This window comes from Stegostoma tigrinum, chromosome 13, assembly GCF_030684315.1.
Source record: "Stegostoma tigrinum isolate sSteTig4 chromosome 13, sSteTig4.hap1, whole genome shotgun sequence".
Lineage (NCBI taxonomy): Eukaryota > Metazoa > Chordata > Chondrichthyes > Orectolobiformes > Stegostomatidae > Stegostoma > Stegostoma tigrinum.
In genome coordinates, this window is record NC_081366.1 from 50,326,138 (window position 1) to 50,352,489 (window position 26,352).

A 26,352-nucleotide genomic window follows, 5' to 3' on the forward strand; every position below is an offset into this window, starting at 1 on the left:
ACAAAAGCATTGTACAGGGTGCTCTCAGTTTAGGAGTTTTAGCTATGAGAAGCAACCACTGAAATGAATCAAGTCAGTCTCAGCATGAATAACGCACTACTTTGTATCAACAACTACTTACATAGCGGTTTTTTTATAAAGAAACAGCTCAAAGTGCTCTAAAGCAGCATTACAAAACAGTATAGTAATGAGTCAAAGCTCACCAAAAGTTTGCTGAGACAGATAGGTTATAAGGAGTGTCTTAAAGGAAGAAAGTAAGGTAGACCAAAAATTGGGTTTAGGAAGGGAAGGGAATTCCAGAGTTGGGATCTAGGCAACTTCAGGCAAGGTATCCAATAGTAGGGCAATTATGATTGGAGATATTCAAACAGCAAGAATTAGAGGACTACAGATAGCTAAAGGCTGGAGGACATTATGGATAGCGAGAGGAAGGCCACAAAGGGATTTGCTGCTCTACTCAAGAGGCACCACAATTCTATTTCCTCCAAGGTTGTCAACCCTTTTAAGTAGTTGCAGGTGCCAGAATTCTGCAACAATAATAATTCATCCATAATCAATCTAATGTGAGCTCTATTCCCTTGAGTGAACAGCAACAGGCTTTATTGACTGTAACTACAGATATAGGGTAGTGACAGGGTTAGTGAAGACAGTAAGATAGGATGTATTACTTGAAGGGTCTAGGCCCGAAACGTCAGCTTTCCAGAACCTTTGATGCTGTTTGGCCTGCTGTGTTCATCCAGCTCTGCACCTTGTTATCTCAGATTCTCCAGCATCTGCAATTCCTGCTATCTCTGTCTTACTTCACACCCCACTTCCATGTTAACTGATATTGCTATGACATAGCTCCTTTCATACATGCTCTGAACCCAGACTTATGTAGGAACATAATTCATTTTACTACAAAATGAGGTCCCCAGAACAGCTGGAAACATCACTTGCACCACTGTAAAACATTACATGTCAGGTTCAACCTGACTTGCTTACAGCAAAGCAAATGCAGCTATCAGCTAGACTTCTGAAAAATGATGTAAGGAAAACAAAACTCTTTTGATCCTCAAATGCAATCCTAAATGGAATTCCATGGAAAATGCAGTACAAAAACATAACAGGAATGCAGGTTTGAACCTGCCATGGCAGATGGTGGAATTTGAAATTCAGTGCAAAAACGGAATTAAGAGTCTAATGATGACAATTAATCCAGGAAGGACATACTAGCCCTGGAGCGTGTCCAGCGGAGATTCACACGGATGATCCCTGGCATGGCAGGTTTAACGTATGATGAACACCTAAGGATCCTGGGATTGTACTCATTAGAGTTTAAAAGGTTGACGGGAGATCTAATAGAAACTTACAAGATAATGTATGGCTTAGAAGGGGTGGACGCTAGGAAGTTGTTTCTGTTAGGCAGGGAGACTAACACCTGTGGGCACAGCCTTAAAATTAGAGGGGGTAAATTTAAAACGGAAATGAGACGAATAGTCTAGGTTAGATGGGCTTCAGATCGGTATGGCAGGTCGGCACAATGTCGAAGGCCGAAGGGCCTGTACTGTGCTGTAATGTTCTATGTTCTACTGTATACACACACAAATTCACCTCCAGAATGGTGCCATTTTAATCTACATGTTAAGTCATATCTTGGTTCCTCGGACAAAAAGGGCACCAAGATGGTCCCTTGGACAAAAGGACCAGAGCCATAATCCATGAAGACACAAGAAAAAACATGAAGTACATCCATCCATACAAGCCTTCAAGCAATCAAGTCCAGTTGGGGGAAGACACAAGCACGGTTGTACTGGCCAAAAATGAGTGACAACGTAAAGTTCTACATCAACCTGTTCAGTGCTTGCATGAACATCAAACTAAAAAGCCACTCATGATTCCTAACATCACAGGCAGACTATGGATGATCTTTGGATCAGACCTCTTCGTTATCACAGGAACTGATTTTCTTATCATGGTTGTCTACTATTCAGAGTACTAAGAGTTAGAGCAGTGAGTAAAAGGCATCTCAGTGACAATGGCATTGTGATAAACAGTAAACATTCTCAGCTCACAAGTGAAAAAATCAGACACTTCAGAGATGATTGGGAAATTCTACACTAAGAAACATCTTTACCATATTCCTAAGGAAATGGAAATTTTGAGGTCGCAGTGAAAATTGCCAAAGGGATTGTTAAAAGATCAACTAGATCCAGCACAAATGTGTAAAGGCAATCTTAGAAAGAAGAAGTAAAACAAAGAATGCAGATACTGGAAAACTGAAACAAAAACAGAAATTGCTGATGAAACTCATCAGGTCTGGCAGTATCTGTGGGAAGAAACATACCTACTCAAGACATGAAAAGTAGTCCAGTGTGGCAGCTAATATCACATCACAACCAGATGTTCCAGTAGTTAAAATCTACTCAAGCCAAAAGTAGTAACAAGCATGGCTGACAAGATCAAAGTGAAACAACACAAAGCCAAATTTCATTTTGACAAACTGTGAAATAATTGCCCAGACTGACAACTGGAAACCAAGTCAAAGGGCAAATGTAAAATGCAGTCAACAAATGTCAGCTCATGTCAGATAAATGTCCGCAGTCGTGATGATATACATACAACCAAACAAATTGCTTCTCCGTGGCAGATAGCTGACATGCAGATAGATTTCACCAAGCTTCAGTCTCAGACCTCAACAGTTCTCCAATGAAAGCAATGGATCAGCAGCAACAATTACTATGGCAACAACCTTCCCCAGAGAAGCAATGTCACTTCAGGAATTGGCAGAAACCAGATGAATAGCCAACGAAGTGAATGAATTGTATAAGGAAACTGATTCTTACTGGAAAAATTGGAACAGACTAGAAAGAATCATTGTAGTTTGCAGATGATATTTTTATGGGTTGAGCAAGAAAGCTTCTTTTGATGAAAGTGAAAATACTTGAATAACTATCTTCAGATGCTACAACTTTCCATACTAATATGATCTTGGATGTCATGATTTCAGAACCAAGTTTTGAGGGTGGTGCCCATTTTACTCTATGTTCAATGAACATTAGTCATGATAAAGGAAAAGTCCACCTCCAACAGCATGCTAGTCACGTTGATTTCATGACACTGAGTCAAAGTCTATGGCAGTGTTAAAGACAGAAATAAGGGGACCCGCTGCTCCTACTGCCCAGGATCCTGGCCCTACTTCCACGTGAGCATTGGCTCTGTTACTGGACACTGACATAAAACTCTGCGTCAGGTCCTGGTCTCTGACACATAAAGTATAATATATAGTTGGATGTCAAAGGGAAACAGAACTGTCATGCTTTGGAACAACATAGGAACCAATAATGTCAAAATATTTGAATTATAAGAAAAGACCAGGCTGTATAGAATAAAAGATATTAACTTCAACATGCATTACCATTATCTTAAGTGCTTCCACCTTAGAACTGTGAATATTAGTACATGCTGTCAGAAAGTGAACGATAACAATAAAAAATGTTGTTTGGTACGGGAAAATTTCACTTTTTACTTCACCTTGCTGATGTTTTCATTAAGGCCATGCAAAACATTTTAAAACATGCTATATATTTTCCTCTTGTTTCCTCCCATCAATTGACAAATATTACTGCTTAATACATCAACACATGTGTCTGATAACATTCCTGCAAAACTACAATATTAAATATTCTACATTAACTTGTTGTAATATACTTTTGCAACAATTTTTATTTCTATAACACCTTTAAAGCAGCAGAACATGAAGGTGCTTCACAAGAGAATTACATTACTCTTAATACTTAGTACTTAATACTTAAACATGATGAGATAACACAAAGATATATTAAAGAGATAGTTTGTAAGAAGCACCTTAAAGGAGGAGAGAGAAAGAAAAAGGCAGAGAGATTAGGAATAGAATGAGAGCTTAGAATTTATAGAATTTTATAGAATCCTTACAGTGTGGAAACAGGGCCTTTGGCCCAACAAGTCCACACCAATCCTCAGAGCATCCGACCCAAACACATCCCCTGATCATCTACACCTCCTGAACACTATGGGCAATTTACCACAGCCAATCCACCTAACCTGCAAATTTTTGGACTAGGTAGCTGAAAACAAGATCAACGAGGGAGCGATTAAAATCAGAATCCACATGAGGCCAAGACTAGAAGAGCACAGGTATCTCAGGAGTGTGTGGCTGGTATGGATTACAGCAATAGGGAGAGGCAAAACCATGAAGCAATTCAAAAACAAGGGATTAGTGGGGTTAAGAAGTCCTGGTGATGGAGCAAGTGTATGACTGATGGTTCAGAAACAGAAAGTCACAAAGTTCGTGACCAGTCTGTTTCAGACTCTTGACTGGAAGGGGGATGGAGTCTGTGGCTACGGAACACAGATAATGGCTGGGAGTCATGACAATGGTCTCAGTCTTTCTAAAATGCAGTCTGAAGAAATTCTTACTCATCCAGTACTGAATGTCAGACAAACAAACTGAGAATTTCAAGAAAAAGTGAGATGTTGCTGGCGATTTACAGCTGTGTGTAGTCAATGGTTGTGCAGACTCTAATGGTATTTGTAGATAATGCCAGTGACTGATAACACACAGATAGATACAGAACTGGGCATGGAAGCAAAGATAGATCTTTGGGAATGGAGAAGTGGGGGTAGTTGAGGAAATCAAGTGTGGTGACTGGAAGTGATTGCCTTCTATTGGACTGATGGATTGGCAACCAGCTGAGCACAGTCCAACCAACCTACGAATAGTGGAGAGATACTGAAAGAGGGCAGTGTGATCAATCATGTCAAAGGCTGCAGACAGTTCAAAAAGTATGAGGAGAGATCATTTACCATGGTCATATACTATGTTATTTGTGACGTAATAACAAATGTTTTGTTTCTCACTGAATTAGCATTCTAAAATGCAGAAATTATTCGATAAACATTAACATAAAACTAAAACTAGTGTGGTTGGCATGACTGTCCAACCCATCGCAGTTGCTCTCACAAATGAAATCCCTTGGCAGCTTCCTGAGCATACAGGGTAACATGTATTGGTGCACAAGGCTGAACTATTATTTTCATTCTAAAAAGAAGCATTTTCGCTATAAGATAGAAGAGTAAATTACACAAACCGAAGATAAGCTATTTAGTGTTCTTTCTCACCTGGGCAAATGTAATATCCCATAATAGGAATGAAAAGTCTTTTGATACTTGGGAAAGTAATAGAGTACTCAGTGGAAACATCTGACTACAGAAGTGCAATTGTTGGTGTATTTTTGGCACAGACTTGGTACTCTCATGATTTCAGACAGTAGTCTACTGTTGTGCTTTCCTGTCTGCCACCTCTTATGCTTTAACTGTAGACGGACTACATAAGCAAACATTTGTCTCAATCTGAGTTCTCAAGGATCACAAGCCAGAAGTGAGCTCAAGATCATTAGTTGTGCCTCCTGAACTTACCCTGCAGTATTCATCAATTGGTTTGAGCCTCTTGACTGCTACATCCCTGATGTGACTTCGTCTGAAGAGAATTTTACCTGCAAAGCAAATAGATAACATCTTCTTAGAAAATAACATATCCATTAGTCCTCCTTCATGGTCGATGTAAGGAGAAAACAGTATCAAATCTGCAATAACCTTGTTAACCTAGGAAGGAATCAAATCTTCCAATCATTGCAGGTGTCCATTGGGAATGTCTACATGCTGATAACTACTTAAAATATACTGAAATCTTTCTGTAGCAAATCTCAAAATAATTTTTTATAAGTATTTTTACTGGACTGAAAGGGTATATGATAAAAATGCTCAAATCATTAAAACCTCAATACAGTATCAAAAGTACTTGCAGCAAAAGATTTTACATTTAGGAAATGGGGCCGTTAACTTCTTCAACATAACACAAAACCAGCGGATATAACTGCAAAACACAGTAAGATCAAACATATCAAATAATCAATTAATTTTATATTATTGATTTGAATATTTTTGCATCTTTTGCTCAGTATCATTGTGCAGAATTTAACAGACCACAACAAGATGTTGCTGAAGACATTTTGGCCTATTTGGTTTGCATATGCAGCCAGACAAGTCGTTAAAAGGATAACTCACTATGCTTTGCATCAAAGATAGTAGGAACTGCCAATGCTGGAGAATCTGACATAACACAGTGTGAAGCTGGATGAACACAGCAGGTCAAGCAGCATCAGAGGAGCCGGAAAGTTTGACTTTCAGGTCGAGAACCGTCTGATGGTCCTCTGATGCTGCTTCGCCTGCTGTGTTCATCCAGCTTCACATCGTGCTTTGCATCAAGTCTGGTAAAAGCATTAGTCCTTTCTGGACTAATTGTAAAAAGCTAGAAACTGGTAGTTTCCCTAATAAGACTGATCAAGCTTTCTAGTCTTCGGTATCAAAAACAGTGAGTCACATCTGTCCTACGACATTCGGCTCTGCCTCCACCCCTAGCTCAACACTGAATTCAGGAGTTGAGGTTCTGGTGGAAAGCCAAATTATGCATTGGTAAACAGATTATTGAATTGTAGATGGCACTGAATAACACTATTGATGACTTCTTCCATCATTTTACTAACGATCGAGAATGTGCTGATATAATGGCTATTGGTCAAATTAGATTACGCTATATTTTTTGGATAAGATATACATCAATATTATTGTAGGATCTTGAGGTACATACAGTCATGTTCCTACCCCTGTGCTAGTAGGCAGTCCCACCTGCCCCGGAGATGAGTCATTCCATGCCCAAATAAGTTATTTAAAAATAATTACAGTCAAGTGTTCTCCATGTTGTTTGGTTGTTTCCGGCATTATATGTGCACTGCAATATTTAAGGTAGTGTATGGCTAGCTTGAGTGGACAGGTCTGCAATGGTCATACGGGGATATTGTCTGCTTCCCTGTTTCTAATATATCTGATTGGGAATTGAATCAGCTGAAGAACCAATATTTATTACAGTGTGTCTTTGAGCATAAGATGACCAGAATTCACTCACCATATCTGGCTTAAGAAGCTTGCAAACACCTCAAAATTAGCTCTTTCACTTATATTTGAGGGTTGGAATGTGCTTTTAATTCCAAAACCCAACTTTCAGTTTGAGCTACAGACATTTGTTCTCTTTGTTAGACTAAGTCTGCTCAGCTCTGTCGATAATTATTTTATGATGTGTGCATGCATGCAATCCTGTGTTGCACCTTCGCTAGGTTGGTACCAATTTGGTTAATCCCTGAGGATTTTCACTGCAGACAAGTCAGTTGTTCCCTGGTGTCTCACACCTTCAACTAGTAAGGCTCAAAACGCCAAATTACATAGTTGGAAACAACGCACTTCATGGCCAGAGTAGAAGGTGACCCATTTCTTTTATTGGCATTTGACTGACAATTATTCAGGATTAAATTAACTGAATTTTCTGGATTAAATGCTGTTTAACTAGTATTATTATACATTAGGGTATACATTCCCCCTCCTGGTGCCATTAAGATAGATTTATGTGGACAGCAATTGGAAACACGGCATTAAGCTTCATTATGCTATTACATTTTCTCCTAGTTTCTGAGCTTTCTCCTCTGTGCAGCATGGTTGTCGCTAATCTTCTACCTTAATTCCAGTTTCCTGCCCTGTCTCTAAATCCTGTGACACCAAACTGCCCATTCCATACAGAGACCAAGGAATAGCTAGAATGAGAAATTTACAAAAATACCTTCTCAGTTTGCACTGATCTTTTGTGATTAACATTTACAAGAGAATCATCATTGCTCAGAAAGTGTCATTGAAAATCAGTTGTTTCTGAAACAATCATCTCCACATGTTCTAACTTGCAAACAGACCTCCTAATCAAAATTAGTACCACTCAGATTATGAGAGACTCTATGGAGAGAATGACGATCGACTTCTAAAAGCTTGAGTCAATAACTTCCAGGGTTTACATAATGTGTTCTACACATGTGTTCTACATTCTTTTTGTGCATCATTGAAACTGCATGTAAATATCTGGACCATGTGAAGCTCACAAAATGAAGAGAATGCTTGACACCGAACACAGATCTTGACGAGAACCTGCTTTTGGAATCTTTAAAATGGGGAGATTGATGCATTACAACCACACAGATTGAATAGCTGGTTAACAGGATTTGGGACATGTAAAGGATATGGAAACAATCATGCTAGCTAACAGAATTAGGATGCCACTGAGCTGTAAGAGGAAGGAAGGAACCTTCAGTTCTATAAAACAAGTATTTATCCACACAATCATTCATACTATTTCTCCCTCTCATTCAATAACACAGAAATATTTACCAGGAGAGATTGACGGCATAACACTATTCTGCCCATGGAGTCCACATCAACCCTCCAAAAAGCATTCATACATGTGAAGCTCACAAAATGAAGAGAATGCTTGCACGTGTTCAGAGGCCTGCCTCAGCAGATCTGACACAGATGGCAGAAATTATACCGAAATAAAATGGCATCCGCAGTGGCAACATCAGTGAAGGATTCAGCATCATTACGCAAAATGATGCAAGTGATCAATCATCTCCACATCTTCTAGCTTGCAAACAGACCTCCTAATCAAAATTAGTACCACTCAGATTATGAGAGACTCTATAGAGAGAATGATGATCGACTTCTAAAAGCTTGAGTCAATAACTTCGAGGGTTTACATAATTTAATTGATAGATTCTAATCGGCTCTTTGCCGATTAATGCTCAGATTCAGAAACCAAAGTCCATCTTTAGGATGTCACAGGCACTTCTGACCTGCTTCATATGACCTTTCCAATCAGCTCTCAAGAATCTAATGATGTTAGGAGCAACACAGATCACTGGAGCTCCACTGAGGTGTCCTGTTATAAAGAGCAGTTTGGCATTGTGCACAGTTCAAATAGAACAAACAAACTAATGTCACCTTTTCTTTGCACTATGAAACTTCAGCTAATAAGATCAAAACAACATGATCCTCTAATCAGCATATGATATCCTATCATTGATCGCATGACCTCTCGCAAGGATGTGTTCTCAATTACATTTCCAGAGACTCCTGCTGGAAAGAACACAAGTAGGATGTCAGAGAGAACACAACCAGGTTCAAATCAGTTGTCTTCCATTACTGAATAGCTCATCAGCATTCACAAGGACTACGTTTGTAACTTCTATATTGTCACTCAGTGAGATACTCAAGATAGACCAGTTTGAAACAGTTCTCAAACAAGAGGGGTGGCTCAGTGGTTAGCACTGCTGCCTCTCAGCACCAGGGACCAGGTTTGATCCCAACCACAGCTGACTGTGTGCAGTTTGCACGTTTTCCCCCTGTCCTTTTGGGTTTCCTCTGGGTGCTCCAGTTTCCTCCCACAGTCCAAAGAAATGCAGGTTAGATGGATTGGCCATACCAACTTGTCCATTAAGTCCTGGCCTGTATATGCTGGGTGGGTTAGCCATGGAGAATGGAGGGTTACAGGGATAGGATAGCGTTCGGTCTGCGCGGGATGCTTTTTGGAGGGTCGATGTGGACTCCATGGGCTGAATAGCCTCCTTTCACACTACATGAATTCAATTATTCCAAGAGTAAGCAGTCTCTGACAGAAGTAAAATTAATTTATAAACACAAATGAGAAGAAAGCCTGTAATACATACTATCACAATTACAATCACTCTAAAGGCAAAACTCCACACAACCTTAAAAATGCCTCATTTCCATCATTATCAATGAGCACCTATTTACCACTTTAATTAAACATCTCCAGGATAAAACATGCAAGAATGAGACATCTATGTCAGAGCTGATATGGCTCATTTGCATTGGCAACATTCATTAATATGTCAACTGGTGTCATTTGCTGACATATTTTCCAAAAACTGTAGTATTGCAAGGTATACTTCAAAACTCAAGCAATACTGATGGCCATTTCAAATAGAGTATGAAATCTACAAATAAGTACACTCAGGTTTACAGGTTAAAACAATTAGACACATTTACAGACTTGAGGTTTTAGCTCAATGATGTTCATGATTCTGTCATCACAGTTATAATTTGAGAGGTGACAGAAGTTCAGGGTTCACTTGACGCATTTTGATCAAGATGGTATTGTCACAATCAACAGCGTGTTTGACTTTTACGCATTGCCAGAAGTATTTCTGAACCTAAGCAAAACAATCATAAGGTTATAGTAGTGACATCCATTCAAAAAAAATACAGCAAATTAAAAACTTTCAATGGTTCCAACCATTGGAAGGGGATGCGATGATCTAGTGGTATTATTGCTGGACTGTTAATCCAGAGATCCAGCTAATATTCTGAGGACTCAAGTTGAATCCTACCATGGCAGATGGTGGAATTTGAATTCAATAATAGCCAGAATTAAGAATTAAATGATGACCGTGAATCCATTGTCAATTGTTGGGAGAAACCCGTCTGGTTCACTAATGAAGGAAACTGCCATTCTTACCTTGCCTTGCCTACATGTGATTCCAGACCCACGGCAATGTGGTTGACTCTTAACCATCTTCTGGACAATCAGGGATGGGCAATAAATGCTGCCTAGTCAACAATGAATGAATGAATAAAGGATAAAAAATGCAGCAATTGCTGAAACCAATTTTGAACTTCAGACGTGATTTGTGAAAAATTCATATCAACAAGTCTCTCAGGGCTAATTAAATCCAGAATTCTGGAAACTAATCTACCTGTAAGCTCTTGATTAGCATGGTCCCTAGTTTAGTTGATGAAAAGCTGGCAGGAAGAGATGTAATTTTACTTAGTGAAGAGTAGAAATTACAGTGTGCTACAGTTATTGCCAAAAAAAAACTTGCCATCGTGTCTAAGTCAGAGTTGATGAACCTAACCTACTTAAAACAACCTGCTCTTTGTTTCAAACATTGTGCAGAAACTTTATAACACAAGTTAATTGAGGCATACTTCACCATGTACAACAAATACACAGGGACTTTTTCATATTTTACATTAACGATGACATTTGCAACTTTTCTGTATGAACTGGATCATCTAAACTTGACAGATTACCAAAAATAAATTAACAAGTTAATCAAGAAACAGCATTGAAGGGAGAATTGGCAGTAGCACTCTACCCTAACTCTAAGCCACCAGTGCTTAGTATACAACATAAGACAGTTATGACATTATACAAAACCAATCATAACAATTAACAAAATTAATGAACACTTAGGAAGTTATCACCCTCAGGCTCAAGGCCTTGGTAATTTAAATAAAGACTTTACCAAATGCCAAAAAGTAATTCAAATGACTAGCCATCGGCAACTGTGGGCATTTAGACTGCGGGAATAGATGACATACGCATTATTTCTAAAATCTGATTCACATCCTACATCCTTTCATGTGGCCAAACTGTCCAAATGTTCTCTAGATTAGTAATCTAGAGAACATCATTCTGGAGGCAGTCATAGGTTCTGAAAGACACTTTTTAGAAACCAGGCATCCTGTTGCTATGATAAAACTCTAAACAATTTGAGTTTGAGATGCAAACGTGTTGTGTCATAAGGCAGCCAAGACCACACAAGGCAATGTTCCATTCAAAAGAAAATCCTGACGGGTTTCCTTTTCCTGGAAAAACGCATTTTTGATTTCCTCAGCTTCCCCTGGTTCTTCTCAGCCTTATAGTGACAGCAGTCTTCCTCTAAAAACAAAGAATTCATCCATAGCTTAGGCTCACATATAAACACTCTCACTCAAAAGGAATTGGAAAAATAGTTTTCTGCAGTAATTACCTTGCAAATGCCTTAACTTTTAAGACTTTTAAAATACGCAATGGCTTTTTACCACATTATACTGTATAATCTGTTAAATATGCAAAAACAAAGTTGGAGATATTTTTAAATTCACATTATCGTTCAATGTACCATGCCCAGATTCAGGTCCTTCATTTTTTGGGACAGAATGGATACCATAGTCATGAAAAAGTATTCAATCATCACGGCATGCTAGAATCATCCATTTTTAATCTGGGAAATTGGAATATATTCAAGCACTCTAATATTAATGTAAAACCACTCTGCTGGTCTTCATGCTGGGGTATTTCTATTCAGATTCTGAATATTCCAACGACCAAAGCCATTAAAATGTCTATAAAAACCTGTTAGGATTCAGGATTTTTTAGCACTTTGTACAAAGAGTGGAATTTACCCATTCTCTTTTCAGTGCTTCTCCCCTGCGTCCCTCCAGGATGACTTGGAGGTCCAAGGTTGTGTTCTTTATCTCTTGCTTGATGCTATGCCTTGCTTTCCTTTAGTGCGAAACTAACAGTAATTCTTCAATAACTCAAGAGAAATAGGCTGAATAACATTTTTTAAATTGCACTTTTTTGTGGTTCAATAGCTTATACTATATTTGCAACAGTTTTACATAAATTCTTGAACCAATACATTTCTAAATAAACACACACACGAAACTTGCATGAGCACTCATTGGAAGTCAATGCTACATGTCATGATTCTTTAAAGGAAAAGGATGCAACGATCTAGATGGCTAAGGGAATTCTGGCCATTTATGCATAATAGATAGGACATCCTTGCATAGTCATAGCATATTTGTGGTTTAAGAGTGGGAGGCTCTAATTTTAATTTTATTGAGGAAATTTGCATCAGATAAATGATCAGTCTGAATAATTCAGATTCTAACAATTTTAACATACATTTATTCCTCCTAATACTCATGATAGATGCTGCCAAAACAAAACTTGACATTCTAGTGAAAGTATGCAAATAAATCTCTAATTATATACATAGTAGTGGATCCACTGTCAAATCTGTTGCATCAAGAAATTAGAGTTTAAACCAGATATCAATGACTTTCCATTAAGCTTGATGACAAATGTAAGAAATCTCAACAGGGTTAAACTCAGATTAAACAAATGATTCATATTTCTTGTCATTAAAAAGTATGGATTGCTCTTACCAGGCCACTAAATGATACAGCAATACTTCCATGAAGCTCTATTTACACTCTAATCAGTCAAATCTGCTAGTTTTACAAAGATAAATCTACTAAACCATAATACACTCATTCCTCGTTTGTTGCTGATTTGCTGCTGTGTACTCACAAGGTCAGCCCCAGACCCAAAGTGCTTTGCTCTCAGAATTGTTCAGTTTGATTGCATAGTCCTTCACCATACAAAGGGCAGTTACATAGTAGGAGTATTGGCTTTTCCTATTATCTGCAGGAAGTCTACACCCCTACTCACTTTGGATAACAATGATTTTGCGTAAAGGCTCTGTGTTTACCTTCTAAAGCGAAATTAATCATTTCAAAATAACTTTTTAAATTGCTTTAGAATTACACTTTTATTACAAATGACAGCTGGGAGATTTGCCTTACTGCTTAAGGAAAATGTTACAACTGTAATAAGAGAGGAGATTTTGGAGGACTCATCCAGCAAGGCTATATGGTACAGCACAGGAGTGGGAAAGGTGCAATCATTATGATGGGGTTGTACTATAGACCTCCCAACAGCCTGATATACAGATATGTAGGCAGATCACGGAAAGATATAAAAAGAGTTTATACTGAATGCTTTTAATTTCCTCAGTATTGAGTGGGACTTCCTTAGTGCCATATGCTTAACATGGTGCAGAATGTTAGGTGTGTCCATGATGGTTTCTTGAAACAATACGTACATTGTCCAACTAGGGAAGGGGCCATATTGGTATTGGGAATGAGTCTAGTCAGGCAATTGAAGTTTCATTTTGAGAACAATGATCATAATTTCATAAGTTTTAACATCATTACACATAAGGATAAGACTGATCCTTGGATGAAAGTGATAATTTGAGAGAAAACTAATTACAACTTGGGGCAGCTGTCTGAGGGTAAATCCACATGGGAGTCTTTTAAAAGGCTAGTTGATCAGGGCCAGCATGTCTTTGTGAGGATGAAAGTTTAGTCAAAAAGTAGAAGGAAACATATTTAAGGCTTAGAAAACTGAAATGAAACACGTTTCTTAAGGAATGTAAAGCAAGCAGGAAAGGTCTTAAACAGGGAGTTGGGAGTATTAAAAGGAGCCATGAAATGTCCTTGGTAAGTAGCATTAAGAAGAATCCCAAGACATTTTCATATGTATATTAGCAGCAAGAGGGTAGCTAGGAAGGGGTAGGCCCACTCAAGGATGCAAGGAGGGAATTTATGTTTGGAGCCAGAGAAAGTCAGTGAGGTCCTTACTGAGTACATTGCATCAATATCCACCAAGGAGGAGGACATGGATGCTGGTAAGATTAGGGAGATGAATGTTGATATTCTAGGCCATGTCAATATTAATAAGGAGATGATGTTGGATGTATTAAAAATCATTAAAGTGGATAAGTCCGAGGGCCTGATGGGATCTATCCCATGATGTTGAGTGAGACAAGGGAGGAGATAGCTGTGGCCTTGACAGAGATCTTTGTATCCTCTTTAACCACTGGCAAAGTCCCAAAACACTGGAGAATAGCCAATGTTATTCCTTTGTTTAAGAAGGGCAACAGGAATATTCCAAGAAATTATAGGCTAATATTCCTTACATCAGAGGCAGGAAAATTACTGGAGAAGATTCTTAGGATTTACTCATATTTGAAAAAATAATGGACTTATTAGGGGTAATCAGAATGGCTGTGTGGGGGGGGAATTCTTGTCTCACAAATCCAAGGAATTGACGATGATGACTGAAGAGGGGCCAGTGGATGTTAGTCTAATAAGTAAGTTTGCTGATGATACAAATATTGGTGAAGTTGCAGATCGTGAGGAAGATTACCAGAGGATACAGCAGGATATAAATCAGTTGAAGGCATGGGCAGAAAAATAGCAGATGGAGTTTAATCTGGACAAATATGAGGTTATGCACTTTGGAAGATAAAGTACAAGTGGAAATTATACAGTGAATGGCAGAACCCTTAGAAGTATTGATATGCAGAGTGATCTGGGTGTGCTGCTCCTCAGATCACTGAAGGTGGTAACGCAGGTAGATAAGGTAGTAAAAAATGGCCTATGGCATGCCTGCTTTCATTGGAAGGGGCAGTAAGTGTACGGATAGACAAGTTATGCTGAAGATTTATAGAACTTTAGAATCATAGAATCCCCACAGTGTGGAAACAAGCCTTTCAGCCCAACAAGTCCACACAGGCTTTCTGAAAGCCATCCCACCCAGACACATCTCCTAACCGTTTCCCTGTAATTCCCGTAGCTAATGCACCAAACCTACACATCTTTGAACACTATGGACTATTTAGCATGGCCTATCCACCAAACTTGTACGTCTTTGGACTGTGGGAGGAAACCGGAGCACCCGGCGGAAACCCACACTTGGAATATTGCATGTAATCCTGGTCACCACACTACCAGAAGGATGTGGATGCTTTGGAGAGGGTATAGAAAAGGTTAACCAAGATGTTGTCTCATCTGGAAAATTATAGCTATGAAGAAAGGGTGGACAGACTAGGTTTGTTTTCACTGGGACACAGGAGATTGAGAGGCTACCTGATAGAAGTTCATAAGATTGTGAATGACATGGATAGAGTGGAAAGTATGAGGCTTTTTCCCAGGGTGGAGGGGTCAATTCCCAGGCGACACAGGTTCAAGATGCAAGGTAAGAAGTTTAAAAGAGATGTGCGAGGCATGTTTTTCACATAAAGGGCGGCTGCCTGGAACGTGCTGCCAGAGGAGGTAGTGCAAGCAGATATAATAGCAGCATTCACAGAGTACCTGGATTAATACATGAACAGGAAGGGAATAGATGGATATGGATCCTGTTAGTGAAGACAATTTTTGTACAGAAGGGCAAATGTGTTGGCACAGGACAAACAGCCTGTTCCTGTGTTGTATTGCTCTTTGTTGTCCTTTGTGCATAGGCTTTACTAAAGTATTTGACAAGATCTCTCATAGTAGGCTGTTTTTTTGGAGGATAGGTGGTGCCTGAAATATGCTGCCAGTGGAGATGGTAGAAGCATATCTGATAGCAACATCTAACAAGCATTTAGACAGACATGAATAGGATGGGAATACAAGGATATGGGCCATGTGCAGGCAGATGCAATTAGTTTAGAATAGCATCATGGTTGGCATGATGGGCCGAAGGGCCTTTCCCTCTGCTGTGCCATTTTATATTCTTTGTTCTATTGGATCGTGCTGATTTTATACTTGGTTTTACATACCAATACAGAAAAATAAGCCTCTCAGGAAACATTTCCACATGTAATGCAGAAATCAATACAAATTCCGGTTAGGCATCAAAAGCTGACGTTTCGGGCCTAGACCCTTCATCAGAGAGGGGGATGGGGGGAGGGAACTGGAATAAATAGGGAGAGGGGGGAGGCGGACCGAAGATGGAGAGTAAAGAAGATAGGTGGAGAGAGTGTAGGTGGGGAGGTAGGGAGGGGATAGGTCAGTCCAGGGAAGACGGACAGGTCAAGGAGGTGGGATGAGGTTAGTAGGTAGCTGGGGGTGCGGCTTGGGGTGGGAGGAAGGGATGGGTGAGAGGAAGAACCGGTTAGGGAGGCAGAGACAGGTTGGACTGGTTTTGGGATGCAGTGGGTGGGGGGGAAGAGCTGGGCTGGTTGTGTGGTGCAGTGGGGGGAGGGGATGAACTGGGCTGGTTTAGGGATGCAGTGGGGGAAGGGGAGATTTTGAAACTGGTGAAGTCCACATTGATACCATATGGCTGCAGGGTTCCCAGGCGGAATATGAGTTGCTGTTCCTGCAACCTTCGGGTGGCATCATTGTGGCAGTGCAGGAGGCCCATGATGGACATGTCATCAAGAGAATGGGAGGGGGAGTGGAAATGGTTTGCGACTGGGAGGTGCAGTTGTTTGTTGCAAACTGAGCGGAGGTGTTCTGCAAAGCGGTCCCCAAGCCTCCGCTTGGTTTCCCCAATGTAGAGGAGGCCGCACCGGGTACAGTGGATGCGAACTGAGCGGAGGTGTTCTGCAAAGCGGTCCCCAAGCTTCCGCTTGGTTTCCCCAATGTAGAGGAAGCCGCACCGGGTACAGTGGATGCGAACTGAGCGGAGGTGTTCTGCAAAGCGGTCCCCAAGCCTCTGCTTGGTTTCCCCAATGTAGAGGAAGCCGCACCGGGTACAGTGGATGCGAACTGAGCGGAGGTGTTCTGCAAAGCGGTCCCCAAATTCCCGTCTACATTTCTAGACAGGTTTCTTTCAGAAAACCAAGGGTTATGTTTCATCGCATAAATGTAGTATAATACTTCTATCATAGCTACGTCACCTCCTTCTCGATCGCCTAAATAGTACCAAGAAAATTTTCACGCTTCCCTCGTCACTTCTGCATTTTCCTTGCAGAATGAATGTAACATTTCCAGTTCAACCAGCCATCCCCATACAGCAAACTGTTTGAATAAGATAATAGATTTATAGAATTCTTTGCTTCTTTGGATTGTGTCATTGCCTTTAAGTCCCGTGTCCAGAGCATGATGCACAAGCCAACAGAATCTGACATTGGGAATTCTGCCAAAAGTCTGCACAGATAAAAAAAAATTCTTGCAACAATAATGAGATCCTTGGGAATTTCTGTTAAATCACTGAAATGAATTCAAAATCAGATTTGAAACGTATTACACTTGGTCCCAGCATGTCTCAGTAAATGTTAATTTAGACCATGTAACTTCCATGAAAGGATGAAATTTAAGGAGGGAACAATCTCATGTGTTTTCAGGATGTTTCGCAATCTCAAAACACTGGGATATTCATCTTTTATTCAATCATTTTTGCTACCTCCCTTTGGAGGATTGACATCTGGAGTCAAACATACCAACATTCAAATCCAATATTTTAAGGGTCCACTGATGAAAGGAAAGTCACATTCCTGGACTGGGAAAAGGAGAACAAAAAAGAAATCAGTTGATGCTGATAAGGCATTAAAAAGAAAGAAAGACAATGATTACTTAGCTAAATACATTTAAATATAGATATAGCAATTCATTCACATGGAATAAGGGAAGTTTGATTTGTTGGAATGTCCACCCATTATAGACAGCACCCGATATTCAGTTTTACTGTAGTGTTTCTACCCTGTAATTACTCAAGTGCCCCCATTCCCGTATTTTTAATGATTTTATAATCCAAGGTGCCTCCATTAGTAAAGAAAAGTACATTAGATTATCTGAAGGTTCCTTGTTGAATCCCTGGCCAATGTGGACTGAACCAGTCTAGCTGAAGGAAGAAGAGTGGGAAGAGTATCTGCATTGACAAATTCAGGAAAAGTAGCAATTAGCAATAACTTTGACTACTATATATTATTGGTTATGAGCATTCGTGGGGTTTGAATAGGGCTAGGACATTTCTGGGGTCAAATAACCTTTTATCTACTCTCCCACTGTACAAAACTGGGCAATTACTCAACGGAATTAGCATCTGTGGAGCTTTAGAACAGCAGATCTAGTTTTGCAACTTAATGTTTAAACTTTTCTTTACAAGTAATAGAATTCTGAGTGATGACATTGTCTGGGAAAATTTCCACAGGTAGTAGTGTTGTATGAAGGTTTGCCACTGGCTTTCAGTGTATTTTTTAAATTAATGCAGTATTATGCAGTAGAGCTGTTACTGGAAAAATAAACGTGTGTTACCAAGATGGATCTGAAAATGATTCAAGGCAAAAACATCGGTTAAAGATTAGATTAGATTCCCTACAGTATGGAAACAGGCCCTTCGGCCCAACAAGTCCACTCCGCCCTTGACGCATCCCACCCAGACCCATCCCCCTATAACCCACACATCCCTGAACATTATGGGCAATTTAGCATGGCTGATCCACCTAGGCTGCACATCTTTGGACTGTGGGAGGAAACAGGAGCACCCGGAGGAAACCCACACAGACACAGGGAGAATGTGCAAACTCCAACACAGACAGTCGCCCGAGGCTGGAATTGAACCTGGGTCTCTGGTGCTGTGAGGTTGCAGTGTTAACCACTGAGCCACTGTGCTGCCCTTAAATAGGAGAAAGCATTAGAAAACCAAAAGAACACTTTTACAAAGTTTGACTGATCAAAGATTTACTGGGTGTTACTCTGGAAAGACCACTGGAATATCTTACAGATTTTCTGGCAGCATACTACAATAATTCAATTCGGTTAATAGAAATCTGCTGTTCACCTTCTCTGTACCCCACCTCCCAAAAAAACCTCCCAATCTGCAGCTGAATTAATACTTATAGTGAATGCAAATGCAAGTATTTGACTACTCTGACAGCTAACAAAATCAGAGAGGAATTTACATTCCGACAGAAATATTTCAACGAGGTTTTTGGAATGCTTCAATTAAAGCAAAATACAAGAGTTTAATTCCAGATACATACGACATAACTGGCAAATATTAAAAAGTAATTTTCTCTAAATCAATTTTGTGGTTCTGAAAAAAAAGATTTAATTCAAACAGCACTGGGTTGAGCACAGCCCTTTAGCTGGTTCTGTGGCTGCTGTGTCACTATGTAAAATGTTAATTTACTGCAAATGCAAGACCAATGCACTAAATAGACCCAAAAGACATCTGTACAAACAGGTTTGTTCACTTCAAAATGCATACTTTCAAAGTAATGTTGTTTAATTACTCATCTGTTATCTTTTATGAAAACAGTAACTTTACTTGACCAATGTCACTAAGGCGGACTGTCAGCCCCAAGCACTAAGACATTGTATCCACATACTCCATCCTTCTGTAAGGATCAACAAATTATCCAAAGAAAATCTGATCTGGACATTAAACCATGCATATGTCCTCGTCAACCAATGAGCAAGAATGATGACATGTGGACATCGGGGTAAGGAGGGAATTTTAGAAATGAGGAAATAAAAGTGAGAAGTTAATGCTAAAGACATTTCCTGGGTGGCTTCCTACGTGGCTATTCTGCAAAGAACCTAGAAGGTAACTGACTGTTGATGGTAAATTATTTAAACTGTCTAATTGCCAAATTAATTTCATTCTTTAAAGATGCAGAAACATTCTTGATCAAGTTTGGCAATTTCTCCATAGTGTGTTAATTGTCAAGCTGATGAATTCACAAACAAATGTTCAAGAATGTCTTATAAATGCACTTATGCAATGAGTCTTGGGGTGAGAGTGATTCAACAGTAATATTCATGTAAGGCATCAACCACAATCATACCTAGAAACAACTGCAACAACATTGTTTTTGATGCTTTATAAGGCCATTAAACCATAAGTAGTGTGGGCAAAATTAGGCCATTCAGCCCATTAAATGTCTCTATCATTTGCTCATAGCTGACATGTTACTCATCCTCATTCTTCTATCTTCTCCTTGTAACCCAGGATTCATTTACCAATAGTTTTTGAGCAGTAAGGCTGTGTTAATGCTAAGTTTTTGAGAAAGTGTTATTTGTTTTTTGTGTATTGAACTAGCCCTATTTTATCATGTGCTTGCAAGTACTCTGAAATCTCATCAATGGACTCAAAATCTTACCAACAACTGAGGTTAGACTAACTGACTCATATATCCCCCATCTTCTGCATACCTCTTTTCTTAAACAGGGGTGTTAGTTTAGCCATTTTCCAGTCCTTTGGGACTCTCCCTGACTCTAATAATTCCTTAAATATAACCACCAGTGCCTCTACAATCTCCTCAGATCCGTCCTTCAGAACTGTGGGAGGTAGTCCATCAGATCCAGGTGATCTATTCATCTTTAGACTTTTCAGCTTCGGCAGTACTTTTCCTTAGTGATGGCCACGATACTCATGTCTGCCCCCTGAATCTCTCGGAATTTCTGGTATGCTGCTGGTGTCTTCCATCATGAAGATCCATGCAAGTATCTATTCAGTCTCTCTGCTACTTCTTGGTTCTCCACTACTACCTGTTCAGCCTATTTTTCCAGTGGTCCAATATCCACTCTTGCCTATTACTTTTTATAGTGCAGGTTTATAGTTCCTCGGAGGTGGAGACACTGTTAAACAGGATGGTGAAGGAAGTCCTTGGTATGCTTGCCTTTATTGGTCAGAGCATTGAATGCAAAGCGTGGGAGATTATGCTGTACAGGACATTGGTTATGCCACTTTTCGAATACAGAATGCAGTTCTGGTCTCCCTGCTATAGAAAGAATGCTGTGAAACTTGAAAGGGTTCAGAAAAGATCTGCAAGGATGTTGCCAGGATTGGAGGGCTTGATCTAGAGGAAGAGACTGAATAGGCTGGAGCTATTTTCCCTGGAGCATTGGAGGCTGACGGGGTGAAATTATAGAGGTTTATAAAATCTTGACGGGTATGGATAGGATGAATGGACAAGGTCTTTTCCCTGGGGTGTGAGAGTCTAAAACTGGAGGGCACTGGTTTAAGGTGAGATGGGAAAGATTTAAACGGGACCTAAGGGGCAACTTCTTCACATAGATGTGGTGCCTGTATAGAATGAGCTACCAGAGGAAGTGGTGGAGGCTACATCATTTAAAAGGCATCTGGATGGGTACATGAATAGAAAGGGCTAAGAGGGATATAGGCCAAATGCTAACAAATGGGACTAAATTAATTTGGAATATTTGGTCAGCACAGATGAGGTGGACCAAAGGGTCTGTTGCCATGCTGTCCAGTTCAATGAATCTATATCCAACAACCTTTGCAATCCTCTCTTCTATTATTTGTTAGCATACCTTCACATTTCATCTTTTCCCCTCTTCTTGCCTTTTTTTGTTGTCCTCTACTGGTTTTTAAAGGTTCTCCACTAATCTTTCCCATATTGCGTGCTTTTTTTTCTGTTATTATACTGTCCCTGACATCCCTCATCAGCCATGGTTGCCTCATTCTTCCCTCAGTTTCCTTTCTTTTTCCTTGGGATTAATTTCTTCTGTGGGACACAAATTACCCCCAGAAGCCATTGCTACTTCACCATCTTCCCTTCTTGGCTTCCCTTGCAATCAACTCTGGCTCTTTGCTCAATTGTAATACTGTTACATTTGATTCCATCTTCTCCCTGTGTAGATTAGACTTGAAATTTACTATTCAACTGTTTATCAAAACAAAAATCAAAGTTAAAACATCAGTGAACTAAATTTTCTTCAGAAAATTTTACTTCTGATGAGTTGCTGCTTCTATTTGAGGACTGATTTCGAACTACAACTGAAAGTTTTAAATAGTGCTGCAATTGACTGCTCAGTGCAGCAACAATTCCTGCTTGTGATCAATTTATTTTGTGGTACAACAGCTTCTGCCAAGACAACAATACCATGAATGTTATCTTAGTTGTTAATGGAGGCTCAGATGAAACAAAAACAGCAGAAATGAGGCTGTTCCAGAATTCAGGCTCTTTACACATACTCTGGTTAGCTAGGTTCACTGATTCTATCTTTATTCTTCTCTGAGCAAGTAACAGGATAAGTGATGATGTCATCTGGGAAGGTTTCCACAGGCTGGAGAAGTGACAACTCCATGTGGACCTTTTGGATTAATACAAAATGATCGAGCACAGCTGCAGCAGCTCACATTACTGAGATAAATCTGGACATCTGGCTTGAGCACTAATAATTTTTGTGGTTCCATTCTGGCCATAATCTTCAGTTTTATTGATTAAAATAAAATGTTAAGGCTCTCAATGCCTCTTAGTGTTGATGCAGTGAGTAACAAGTGAAAGTCAAAAAATCCCGGGCCATCTTCTCCAGATTCCTCTTTTTCTCTTAAGATCGATCATCTCACCAAAACCCCAGTCTTGCCAAGTCCACAGGCACCTCTCACATCAACTGTGAGGAAACCACAAATTCTTTTGTTTCAGAGGTACAGACCATCTCAACAAGGTTCCTCAGCTACAACTCCCCCTCATATTGCTTACTCCCTCTTAGTCTCTCATTCACTCTAAAATCAAGTTATTGGCTTTTCTCTTGTCTCTTCTCCTTGCCCTTCCCAACTTTGTCTCTTCCACAAAAAAAACTTTTACTCCTCAATTGCTGTTCTTCACTCCAACTGTTTTATTTCAAAACAATATGCTTATGCAACCCTATCTAGACCCTTGTGGCCATCACCCAAGGTTCAATAACTCCATAAATTCCAACATATCCTAACTTTGCTATCTATAATCTACCACATGATTGATCTGAAGTTAAATACCTGCCCTGTGTTATAGATCTTGGCCTGGCCACATCCAGCCTGTTGCTGCAATGTTATCCAGCTTTATATCTACTGTGTCCTAGCAGTCACATGATCTGGCATTCTGCACATTATCTTTGTACAATCATCTTTCAATGGTACATCTTTAGTTGCTGCATTTATTTGAAGATCCATTCCCAGCTGGCAATAGCAACCTTCAATGCTTTGATTTACTCTATATTGGAGTTCAAAAGAAAAGTTACAGGTACAAAGTATATGTGGATTCAGGGGTTTAGATGATCTAGAAAAATTTATGTAAGATTATGGATTTGTCTTGTTCGGATATTTCAAAGCAAAGTAATAAGTGTCCAAATATTAAATTAAAACATTGTGCTATTTTAAGACACTTGATGGGGTTTGCTTTTATTGGTTTTGGCTTACATGTAGATGAGATATAAATCGCAAAGTGTGGAAACCACAATTAATAAAACCTATTCACTAATCCAAACTCCAATTCAATTACACAGAACCACATGGAATATCCAGGAGGACAATCAATCAATGCTTCCGTAGTACAGTAAATGGTCAAAACATGTCAGAGCAAGGGGTTAAATTTTCACAACTTAGAATTCAAAGAATTGTGCATGAAATAAACTGACATGACAGGAAGCAGATGAACAACCATTAAAGTCTAGCATGAAAAGTGTAGGGATGAAAGCGTGCATGTCTGTTACATCAGGGCAGTCAACTGTGCAATATTGTTGCGTAGCAACACATTGTTTTGGCTTGAATTGCTGCTATGTTTCATGATCCACAACATCTGCTTGTATCGAGTGGTTTCAATCATCAAAATCTGTCAGGTTAGGGCATTTGTGCACACTTCCACTCATTACATTTGTTGTATTCCCTTCAAAAATTTCAATGCAAGGCAAAGTAATAAAATATCTCAAATCTTCTTATTTCTTTTGGCAAAACCCTTTTAGTACTCCACATTATCTTAACATTATCAGATGTTATGTAATATTTACTTTCTACAGTATTGATGAACTTTGTTAAACAGCTCCCTCATACAGTAATTTAACCATACCACCAAAGCATTTTGCAGACTAATTGGAGGGGGTAATTACACTTCAACTGCAACAGAACATTCTTTCCAAATCCGCCACAACCTGGAATTAATTCTCAGTGCCAGTCGTTCCAACTGGTTCAAATTTTAACCTTCAACATGCTAGTAAATCCAGGGATATTTGACTCTTCTCAGAGTGGGATGCTCCAATTCATTTTGATGCCTGTTAAAATGGACTTTAAAGCAATAACCACATATTGATTGGATTCAAGATGAATCTGTTCAATTGCTTAGTCAATCACAGTTCACATTAATCTAATAGCGACTACTTAAATCAGGTTAATTAATTAATACAAACACTGCAGAAAGAAGTTGGGATATTTTTGAAGCAAGAGATACTCTTGATATGAAAAACAGCTAAGTGAATCAAATTTCACAATTTAAACTTACATGATAGTGAACTTTGGCCCAAATTTTCAGTACAATGGATTACCACAGAACTGCAAACCCCACAACTCCGAAAACAGCCCTTGCTTTTTTTTGCAGGGGCAAGTGAGGAATCAGGTCAGGTTTTGTGCATGTATGTTCTATGGAGGCAGCTGGCCATTTAAATTATGAGCCACTTCAACTGGAAGTGGGATTTGGGATCCTTACAGCGCAGAATCAGAGCATACACATTAGACCAGCTGAAAGCAGGGACGAACTTTGTGGATTCATCCTGATAGCTAAGGTGCGTATTTGTATAAATAAGGCACCCCTATGGATATGATCCTGGGACCCTTTTGCATGGTCAGGTATCAGTGGGAAAAGGGTCAGGCTGAGGTAACTTAAGGTGATGGGAAGTCAGGGTTGGGATCATTAAGAGTAGAAAAGATTGTGTCTGAAATAAGTGCCAAGCATGTCAAGAAATGGCGAACATACCAAGAAATGTCAAGAATTACACACAAGCATTGAGCTTGTGCACAGCTGTCAAAATGCAATTGTTCAACAATATACCAAATTAAGTTTTCTCCAGAGCATATGGGTACTGAAGAATACTCACTCAGTAGGTGGTGAAGTACAAAGGGCAGAACTCTAGCTTGAACTAAATTGACATGGGAGTATGGGGTACCACATTAGTGGCAGGGGTTGGGTTCACTCAACAGCAATGGGTTGGGATGGATGGCCTGAAGGGGAGAATAGAGAAATGTATTTTATTCTCTCATTTCCATTCTTGTAGCCAAGAGACAGGATTTCTGCCTAGTCACCTCAGCTTTTCCCAGTTCGCTTAGCCGAATGCTCAATTTAGGCCCACCCTAGGACTAAAAATGTGATGCCCATTATTTATGGTCAGATTCACGGAACCAGAAATTCCCTTACTTCTTTGTGCTCAACCTATGAATAAATCTCAGGGCCTTCATGATGCACTAAGAATGGGAAGCCCCTATGTGTCCTCCTTTCCAAAGTCCTTAAATTATTAACTCCATCACTCACTCATGGATAATGGACTGAGACATATCATAGGTCCAAAAAACCCAATAATTTGGACACTGACTAGGAAATGTGGACAATCAGACCCCTTTGGACCCTACTTCCATCACCTCCCTACCCTGCTCCCCACAAACTCCCACAGCAACTTCTTCCATCTTGCCCTTTGATTCTCCAAATGTATGCCTCAACCCCTCCATGCACCTCAGCCACAGCTAGCCACACTAGCACTTGTAAAACCACACAGAATTCTCCCCCTCCTGTCCCTGAATATCCTGTGAATCCAGCATGAACCTTGTTGGGAGCTGCTGCAGCAACATTAGTGCCACTGCTTCCAGTAGCACTGCTGGGTCCAGGCTGCTCCTGATAATTTATTAATTCGGCAGTTCTGGGAGGCACGGCCTCTGCCCAAGTTGGCAGATGTCTCGCTACCAGGCATTTAACATCTTGACTCAGTGTCAACAGCAGGGAATATCCTTCCGTTCACTTCTGCCAACATTACTCAAAGGTCCTGCTTTCTTTTCAAACTCTGTCAGACTACTGATAGGATTTGTTTAAATATAAAAACAGAAAAGGAAAACTTTGGCTGAGATAGCAGGGACTGCAGATGCTGGAGAATCTGAGATAACAAGGTGTGAAGCTGGATGAGCACAGCAGGGCAAGCAGCATCAGAGGAGCAGGAAGGCTGACGTTTCAGGCCGAGACCCTTCTTCAGAAATGGGGAGGGGAAGGGGCTTCTGATATAAATAGGGAGGGGGAGGCGGATAGAAGATGGAGAGAGGAGAAGATAGGTGGAGAGGAGACAGATAGG

General features: G+C 39.8%; 1 protein-coding gene across 4 annotated transcripts in view; it reads right to left on the reverse strand.

Annotated features, from left to right (window-relative positions):
- Positions 1 to 26,352, reverse strand: part of sh3pxd2b (SH3 and PX domains 2B) — a 266,404-nt gene that overhangs the window by 136,522 nt on the left and 103,530 nt on the right. For all 4 annotated transcript variants that reach the window (XM_048543297.2, XM_048543298.2, XM_048543299.2 and 1 more), the window contains exon 4: positions 5,437 to 5,513. In XM_048543297.2, the coding sequence (XP_048399254.1) occupies positions 5,437 to 5,513 (77 nt within the window). The remainder of the gene's footprint in view (positions 1 to 5,436; positions 5,514 to 26,352) is intronic.